At 47.8% G+C, this 9,593-nt stretch overlaps 1 protein-coding gene across 1 annotated transcript; it reads right to left on the bottom strand.

Annotated features, from left to right (window-relative positions):
• Nucleotides 1-7,773: 7,773 nt before the first annotated feature.
• HTR1A (5-hydroxytryptamine receptor 1A) lies at nucleotides 7,774-9,114 on the bottom strand. The gene has a single exon (XM_063128656.1). It carries the CDS (start codon nucleotides 9,112-9,114, stop codon nucleotides 7,804-7,806), a length of 1,311 nt encoding a protein of 436 aa, XP_062984726.1. The 3' UTR covers nucleotides 7,774-7,803.
• Between the last annotated feature and the right edge of the window lie 479 nt (nucleotides 9,115-9,593).

The following is a 9,593-nucleotide window of genomic DNA, read 5'->3' as shown; positions in this document are numbered from 1 at the left end:
CACTTTGATCAGAAAATTAGACTATTTATAGAACATATTAAAATTATTGATGCCATTGAACATAGTAAGTAGCTTCGGTTCATGAATGGGCATATACATTCACATGAATCACAGAATAAACATTCCTTTATCGGTAGGTAGAACGTACTGTATGAAACTAAGCCGGAAGATCACCCTTTTTTTGGCTCAAGCATGAGAACTTCACGAAGATTTTAGACTATTTCATAGTGCAAAAATTAGCATCCCTGCTAAATCTGGAGTTAGAGTTGGCGAAGTTGGACTAGGTACAATCCATACCCTGTATGAAACTAGAGGGAGCTGTGCAAAAAGGGGCATTCCATCACCTTCCTCTGAATTCTAATTCTGGAAAGGACCTGAAGGGTCATCTGCTCAAACCAACCAAACCCACCAACAAACCTGTTTCACTGAGGCATTACTTGCCTTATTTAACTCACCCAGGGTAAATATGAGTCCAGAGGGCAAGATTTCATCGATATCGTTGCTCAGGCTGAACTGACAGTCAGGCAGTGAATACTGACACTTCATATCTATTCATATTACTGCATGTTAAATTTATCTCAGCATACATCCCCTTCTAGATTCTCCATTTTCTTTGTGGCAGCCTTTTAATTGGAAACTGACCCCAAACACACACCTCACCCTTCCTGTACACTTTTTACATTATTTTTGGAGGGGCAAGCTCAAGGTAGCAAGGTTGATAGTTTGGGGGCGCACCTGGGAGACAGACATGTGGATTGTAAACACATATATTTGGAAGTAAAGCTTGCAATAGAATATCCTTCCAAGTTAATGTGCTTGTGATTTAAGCTAAGGGAACATGAAATCAATTTTCAAAATGGGTTTCATAGAACTTTTATTAATTCTGTTCATGCCACTCCTAGGATTGGCAAAATCTGCTGATTTCATATAGGTCAGGACTACATTAAAGAGATGTGGAGTAAATAAGCTAGTAAAGAAAACTATGTACAGTAGGAGGAGCTCAGAAATATTAGGACAAGCAATATAAGAGAGGGGTCAACATGAAAATTTGGGCAACATTTTAACTTGATTAATGGTTTAATTTGTTTTTAGCTATGTATATTTATTGTTTTATATTGTTTAATTTTATCTGTATGCCGCCCTGAGATCCTAGTGATATAGGGCAGGATACAAATGTTTTAAATAAATAAATAAATAAATAAATAAATATTATCCAAACCATGTTAATTCAGGACTGAGTTCAATGGGAACTACTCTTTAGTAAGTGACCTGCATATTGGAGACTATATTAATCTCTCTCTCTAAAAGATCATTTCTAACTTCTTTGGCCACCTTTCATTATTTAGGTTCCCTGGACTTTGAGTCCCTTGTGGATAGAAATGTCAGTGTCTCGGGGTGGGTGGGCTGGGGAGAGACTGTTGTAATACGCTCTGAGTCCAACTCTAATAACTCACTGGTAAGACCACTGTGAAGGTAGGGTGTAAGTCTTCTCAGACTAACTCATTAATAAATCAATTCAAACCACTAACTTTGGAGCAATGTTAGGTGGGCACAGAGGAGGGCTGGCCCTGCCATGTGGCAGTGTGAAGTGGCCTGCTTCAGTGATCCACTGAGGGTGGGGGGATGATGGAGACAGGAACAGGGGTCTGAATGTTTCGGCAAGATGTTTTTAAGGCTGGGCCCTAGCAAGGGAAGGAAGGACCAGTTGCGCTCCACTCAGGGGCAGCTGAACACTTTTTGTTTCCTGAGGCAAAGGACAAGATGGTAACTCTCCCGTTTCTTGTGCAAAAGCCGAACAGCCTGGCCTTTGGATTTTTCTTTAGCATTGGCTTCAGAACAGTGACCTCCATCACACAGCCCCATGGCACATATAGCTCAATCCTCCAACACCTTGTAGGTGCCCCCAGCATCTGTTTCCTGAAGCTACTGCCTCACTTTGCCTAATGGTCGAGCCAACCCTGGCTCCACTTCAGGCAGCATAATGTCTTGGTGTGGTACTGTCAGTCACAGGGACTTAAATGCAACTTCAGTGGCATCATTCAAGCATTAATGCTTCCTCAATCAGAACCTAGTCCTAATCATGTGGTTCTATGCTTACTTCTTCAAAGTAAGCATAGCACTCCTGCATTGCATTGTGAAACTGAGCAAGATTCCTCCTAAACATCTCCTCAATGGTACAGCGGGTCAACTGTCTTTTTTGCTAAGTGTAAGCCACTCCAAGAGCCTTTTTTGGCTGAGGAGCGGGGTATAAGTATGATAAATAAATAAAAATAAAAATAAAATAAAAACTGCCCAATCAGTGACTTACTGCAAAAACACGCTTGAAATTTATCATTTCAAAGGTCCTTTTGCAAGTAAGTACACTGACTGAGCAGTTGACTTGCTGTACTAGCAAAGAATGTACTCTTCTCTTTGCTACATGGATATTGTCTCCATATAGTAAAAATGGCATGTGTGATACAAGTCTACTTAGCTGTCGAACTCTTAAATGCAGAGTTTGTTCTTGCAATTGTTTTTAGGCAGTTTCACTCCTCCTAAACATGGGCTGAGTCCACATAAGCCTCTTGTGGATGGAAGGGCTCCTTCTATCCATGGGATGCCTTTGAGCCCACAGGAGAATTCTGCTGGTGGAAGGGAAGAGGCAATCTTTGCCCCCGCCCCAATCTGCTAAATTAGGTATAGGGAATCCTCTGGAACAGTGGGGGAGATGGTGCTGGGAGCTGAAGAAGGAAGTGGGAAATGGGAGGTCTGCATACAACTCTGGTCGGGGGCTGCTCCCACTAGTAGAATAAAAGCTGGATCCAACCTGTTAGATAGAAGTATATCCTATATAAGAATATAAGAAGAGCCATGCTGGATCAGAGCAAGGTCCATCTAGACCAGCTTTCTGGGCCAAGCAACTGCCCATGTGAAATCCACAAGAAGGACATGAGTGCAACAGCACCCTCCCTTCAATGTTCCCCAGCAACTGGTGTACTACCTCTGCTACTGGTCTAGTAGTCATCAGGACTAGTAGTCACTGATAGCCTTCTCCTCCAGGAATTTGTCTAACTCCTTTTTAAAGCCATGCAAATTGGTGGCCATCACATCTCGTGGTAGTGAATTAACTAGGCATTGTGTAAAGAAGTCCTTCCATTTATCTGTCCTGAATCTCCCACCAATCAGCTTCATGGGATGACCCTGGGATTTAGTATTATGCGAGTGGGAGAAAAGTGTCTCCCTGTCAACATTCTACACACCGTGCATAATTTTATACACCTCCATCATATCTTGCCTCACTCGCCTTTTTCCAAGCTAAATAGCAGCATCTGTTGTAACCTTCCCTCACAGGGGAATTGCTCCAGCCCCTTAATCATTTTAGTTGATTTGATTTCAGTGAACTTAATTCTACGTAAATATGTTTAGAAACACGATGGCCTTAACCTAGAATTATAGCCCATTCATTTTAATAAAACTTTAGACCTCACTGATGTTATATTTAGAGCTGGGTTTTTTTTCTAAAAGACTTCCAGCTTACTCTTCTGAATGTTGACTAAGAAGGAAGTGTTCAATAGGGCTTACTGCCAAGTAAGTGACTTTAGGATTACAGCCTGAAACAGGTATCAGTCCAAATGTGTTCTATATCTGAATTTCATCTTTTGTTGAATAGTCCAACAAGGCACCAACTCAAAAAAAGCTTGATATTGGGTCAAGATTTAATAGATGGAGAGTAGTGTGGCTGTGGGAGAGCATCAGTATTGCTGCTTCTTTTTTAAAAAGAAAAGAGATTTTCAGTGCTGGAAAATGGGAGTCCTTAGCTTGCTAAGAAGCAAAAGGAAAGAGAAAGTTCTGAATGTGAAGGATATTGCTAAAGTGGGATACAGTTACCAAGTGTTGAGTTTTGTTGATCTTTTAAAAGGTCTCCACCAATATTCCCACCCTCAGCATCTAGGGGGTAAAGGTTTACAAAATGAAACTTTTAAAATGTACTGAAACTAGACAGAGTCATGGAGGAGAGTTGTGCCATTGTGATTTATGATGGCAAAGATAAATTTATTTCACAATAAATGAGTAACATTTTTGTTGTACTATAGCCTAGTCAGCCGGCATTCTCTTTGAAGGGTATTTGGGTGGGTGGGTGGGGGGCAGAATCACAAATAACATATATGTACAAAAGACAAAGACAGCCATATGGGCAATAAGAAAAATGCATACATATCCATATGTATTTTCTGTGACAAACCCATGAACTAAACCAGCTCATATCTAGCCTTCTTGCTTTTTTTTTTAATGTATTGCTAAAGAATTCTGACATAACATTTTTCATGTTTATTATACCTCTATAAGAAGCATTGCAAAAGCTTCCCTTTGGAAGCACACATTATATGGAAGAGCCTCTTACTTCCATGTATGTGTGCTTAGGGTTGTGACTTACACCCCTAATGTCCTAAGGCCCGTAACTCTCACTGTTTGCAAGCAATGCAATGCATTTTCAAGCAATCTGCTCAAGAAACCTTGTTGCTCATGTGTTTTAAGCTGTCATTTTTATTTTAAGAAATAGACCATCAGTTGTAAGGAGCACACAGACTATCAGAACTTCCTTTGCACAAGCACCTTTGAAATGATTGAGTCATGTTTAAGAGTACTTCCATGCCCTGGCAGAAGTCCCATTCATATCAATGGCATAAATCCTGCCTATTCCCTTGCAAGGTAATTGTGATGATGATAAGGACGGATTCTATTTGAGCCAAGGGCTTTGGGGGAGGGGTTAAGAGATCTCTTTTTGCCTCTGCTAATCATTGCCCTTTTACACTGCATCCAGGCAAAGGGCTCCTAATGCTACCAATCAAAAGGCATTGTGCCATTATTCTGTCTTTTCCTCCTTAATGGGTTTCTTATGGTAAGAAGAAAAAAGATAGACAAAGCAATGGGAAAACATAGGGGGGTTACAAATGGAAGATGACAATGTCGGGCTCCCTGTAAAATTCTGTGAATGACTCAGGCCGATTGCACAATAAAAGCCACATCTGGAAGCACCCTATGGCAGCCTTGCTGGCTAGGAATGATGGACGCCATTGCCAACACATCTGGAGGGCAACAGGTTGGGGAATCCTTGGAAAGTGAGGTAGGGACAACTACCAATTTCCCCTAGTGGCACTTCAAAGTGCTCTTTTAAGATAAAATTAAGCTGAACATATGAAAAGGAGGACATGGCTTCTGTATCTTTAACAGTTGTACTGAAAAGAGAATTTCAGCAGGTATCATTGTTATACATGCAGCACCTGGTGAAATTCCCTCTTCATCACAACAGTTAAAGCTGCAGGAGCCATGCCCTCTTTTGTATATGGTCACTGTAGTATAGCTCCTGCAGCTTTAACTGTTGTGATGAAGATTTCACCAGGTCCTGTATGTATACAAATGATACCTGTCCTCCTTTTCATATGGTTAGCCTATTAAAAATTTAAAAAGCAGTGTGATCACTTGCTGCAACTTGCAGGCCACAAGCCATATGGGCTTTGGTGTGACTACTACAGGTTCAGAGGCATGTAGGCTGAAGTCAGTAGCTGCATTGTACTTTTCAATAATACAACTATATGAGGGCCTTTAAAAAAAACAACAAGTGTAGACACACATACAAACAAACCTAGTTGGTGGGCACTTTTTTGCAATAGAACATTTTGATATTTTATAATGGCATTATATAATACATTTGATTTCATTTATTGAATATCTGTTTGATCTATCTATCACTATCTCTTGAACTTAGTTTTAACTTCCTCACTCACAGGCTGGCCACATAGATCACTCAGTCGAAGTTCTCTGCAGTTAGGGTTTACCTTCTCTTTACCATTCCAGAGATTGTTAAAGACTACAGTGATGAAGATGTGGCTTTTTTTTCCCTGTTCCCAAAGGAAACCACTGGGCACAATCTACCAGAAACTGCTCTGTTCCTGGAGCGACTTTTTTTTATGCAACTTGCAACCTATCAAAGAAGCTTTATTTTAAAATAATCTAATGAGGGCTGTCTGCATGAAATACCCCACTACTTCTCCAAGGCTGATTATGCCCCATCCATTCTATTTGTCTCTTTCTTCCTTCCTTCCTTCCTTCCTCAAGCCTGATGAAGAGTTCAGTGTAGCAGGGAGGCTTACTTCCAACACAAGGCCGCCCAAGCAAAACTGCTGGCACATTTTCTGCATCTTTCAGGAGAACCACCAATAGAGATTCTTTCTGATCAAAGCTGCAACCTACCTGCAGCTCGATTGGAGGCAAGTTTACTCCAAAGTAAATCCCACCACCGAGTACAACAGTCCTCCAAAAATGTGTGGAGAAGCCCAGCCTTCCTCCAGTGGGACCCCTTGAATTCAGGAGGACTTCCTTTGAAGTAAACCTGTGCAGGACCAAGGCAAGATCTACACTACTGCTTTAAAGTGTTTTAAAGCACTTTATAACAGTTTTGACAACTGTTGGGGCCCAGGACACACTCCATATACCATTTTCAAAACTATTATAAAGCACTTTAAAGCAGTCATGTAGATCCAGCTCGAGTTGCTCCACACCCTACTTTTAAAATATAACCAACAACCCAAATGCTAGTTGTTCAAAACCCATTTCCTATATGTAACGGCCTGAGCTTTGCGCCTTTGCTTCCTTCCCAAATGGGATTTGGAGTCTGAACTGTGGCACCTAATAAGCAAGCCCTCTGGACATTACATTTGACACACACACTGATGAATTTGCAAGGGCAGGGTCGCCTGGGAGGCTCACAGGGCAATGGAGCGGTTCTGTCCTCCTCCACCGCCACCGAAATGCACTTTTCACAAAGCAGCCACCGACCCATCACTTCCACCCCTCTCCTGGGCTCGGTGGCTTCGCTCCCTTTCAGAGTTCGTACTTACTCTGTCTGAATAAGAAGCAAAGTTTCCCACTTCTTCTTCGCTTTTGTTTTTAATCCAGGTTTGGGCAGAGAGAGGAGGAGGAAAAACCAGACGAGATGACTTTTTGTTTTGTTTCATTTTCTTTTAAATGCATAGGATGGTTTTATTGTGGTTTCAATTCAGGCAGGTATCCTGTTGTTGTTGTTTTGTTGTTGTTTTGTTGTTGTTTTGTTTTTCAGGTCTGCAAGCCATCCTACCTCCCCCCAAACCAACAACAACAACCCAAACCCTATCTCGTGCGTGCACGCGCACACCGCCCACACCCCCTCCAGTCTCCAGAGACAACCGGATGGGATCGTTTATGCACAGCTGGAGTAAGGAGCAAACTCTGAGAAGGAGCCGAGGCCCGGAGCGACCACACAAAGCAAGGGAGAGTCAGGCTTCCCAATGACGTCCTACCTTCCTGAGCCGGCTTCCTTTGAGCAGGAGTTCGGGGAAGGGATAGAGGGTGACGGATGAGCCAGAGTCTCACGCTGCCGGTCAATCGCCTTTCCCCCTTGTTTGAAGCCGAGGCAGGGCCCAGAAGCATCCATTCAGGTGGCCAAGGTGGCCCAGCGGATCGGGATGGTGCTCCCTCCCCCTTGCCCCTCCCCCCAAAAAGGAGGCCAGCCCTACGTGCATTCCAGGTCATCTCAATAGGGCTGGAGCAGGAGGAGGAGGAGAGTCCCCAAAGCATCTATGGTCAGCAGAAGATGCGTGGAAAGGTTCGTGAAGCCAGAGGAGATTCGGAGGGGGGGAGGATTTTGAATCCGCCGGGCCCTCCATTCCTTTCCCCTATCCCAGCCACCCCCACAGCCCCCTTCTCCCCCCCCCCACCACCACCACCACCAACCTCCCCTGAAAAGTGTCTGTCTGCTTTGGCCGGCGCTTCTCCTCCCCCGCTCCCTCACTGCCTGCAAAACTTGCACTTGACGATCTTCTTAAAAGCACTTTGGAAATCTTTGTTGAAGTAAGCATAGATGACGGGGTTGAGGAGCGAGTTGGAGTAGCCCAGCCAGTTAATGACAGCGCCCAGCCACTCCGGCATGTAGCAGCCCGAGTCACAGAAGGGCAGCACCAGGGCCACGATGAAGAAGGGCAGCCAGCAGAGGATGAAGGTGCCCATGATGATGCCCAGGGTCTTGACCGTCTTCCTCTCGCGGGCCAGGGCCATCTTGCGCTTTGCCTCGGCGTTCTTGGGCTCGTTCTTGCGCTCGGTGGCCGGCGTGGCGGCCCCGCCTTGGGGAAGGGGATGGTGGTGGTGGTGGTGGTGGTTGGGCAGGGGCAGGTGGCCCTTGGTGGAGTTCGACGGCGTCACCTCGAGGATCTCCAAGGTGGAGGGGGCCACCGGGCCGTCCTCTCCCTGCCGGACGGTGCCGTTGAGACAGGAGCCAGCCGCCCCTTTGGGCTCCAGGGCGTTTCGGCAGCCCCTGGCCAGCTGCGGGGGGGCGCCGTTGCTCCGCTTGGGCTCGCTGACGGGCGAGGCGGAGAGGCAAGTGTCGGCCTCCTTGTCCTGCTGCTGCTGCTGCTGCTGCGGCTGCTTCTTCACGGTCTTTCGGATGCGGAAGCGGGCCGCCTTGAAGATGCGCCCGTAGAGGACCAGCATGAGGATGAGCGGGATGTAGAAGGCGCCGAAGGTGGAGTAGATGGTGTAGCCGGGGTCCTTGCTGATGGTGCAGGCGTTGGGGTCGGAGCGGTCCTCGGGCGTGCGCCAGCCCAGCATGGGCGGGATGGAGATGAGGAAGCCGATCAGCCAGGTGAGGCTGATGAGGACGGCGGCCCGGCGGGGCGTGCGCTTGTTGACGTAGTCGATGGGGTCGGTGATGGCCCAGTAGCGGTCCAGGGCGATGGCGCACAGGTGGAGGATGGACGAGGTGCAGCACAGCACGTCGAGCGAGTTGAAGATGTCGCAGGTCACCTGGCCCAGCGTCCACTTGCCCAGCACCTGGTACAGGGCGGCCATGGGCAGCACCAGCACCGACACCATCAGGTCGGTGACGGCCAGCGAGCCGATCAGGTAGTTGGCCACCGTCTGCAGGGAGCGCTCCAGGGCGATGGCCGCGATCACGCACACGTTGCCCAGCACAGCGAAGAGGATTAGCGCGCCCAGCGCCACCGACGTGCCCAGCTGGTAGCCCAGGCTGAACGCGGGCGCCGGGCTGGACGCCGGCTGGCTGCCGTTGGCCGCGGCTGCCGTCGTGCTGTTGGGGATCTCCATGGCGGGACGCGGGGGCGGCGTGGAGGGAGCGGGAGAGAGGGAGGAGGCGGCGGCGGCGGCAGCTTCACTCCGGCTGCGGCGGACAGCGCTCCCCGAGGGTCACCACCATGGTCCCCCGACGGGATGGACCGGCTGGGGCGGGGAGGGACAACGGGCGGCGGCTGGACTCACACCCGCCCCTCAGCGGGCGAAGGCGAGGAGGCGGCGGCTGCGCTCACGCCCGGCTCCTCCGGCCGCTCCCAACGCGTCGGCTGCATCCCGTCCCGGCTGGGCAGCGCCGGGAGCAGCGCCGAGCAGCTCCTCTCCCGCGACCGCCCTCCCGCGACCGCCACCTCTGCGCAGCGCCGGAGCCCTGCTTCGCAGACGCCCACTTGCTGCTGGCCGCCTCCCTTCCCCTGGCTTCCCGATGGCACCCGCGCGCGCTCTCTGGCTCTCTGGCTCGCTCGCTCGTTCGCTCTCTGCCTCCAGCTCCTGGCTGC

Source organism: Elgaria multicarinata, chromosome 6 (assembly GCF_023053635.1).
Source record: "Elgaria multicarinata webbii isolate HBS135686 ecotype San Diego chromosome 6, rElgMul1.1.pri, whole genome shotgun sequence".
NCBI classification, from domain to species: Eukaryota; Metazoa; Chordata; class Lepidosauria; order Squamata; family Anguidae; genus Elgaria; species Elgaria multicarinata.
The sequence above is the reverse complement of the archived record's forward strand: the minus strand, read 5'-3'. Positions and strand labels throughout refer to the sequence as shown.

Bases quoted from the DNA above. Each gene is read 5' to 3' on its own strand.
- HTR1A (XM_063128656.1), bottom strand. From the start codon at position 9,114: ATGGAGATCCCCAACAGCACGACGGCAGCCGCGGCCAACGGCAGCCAG.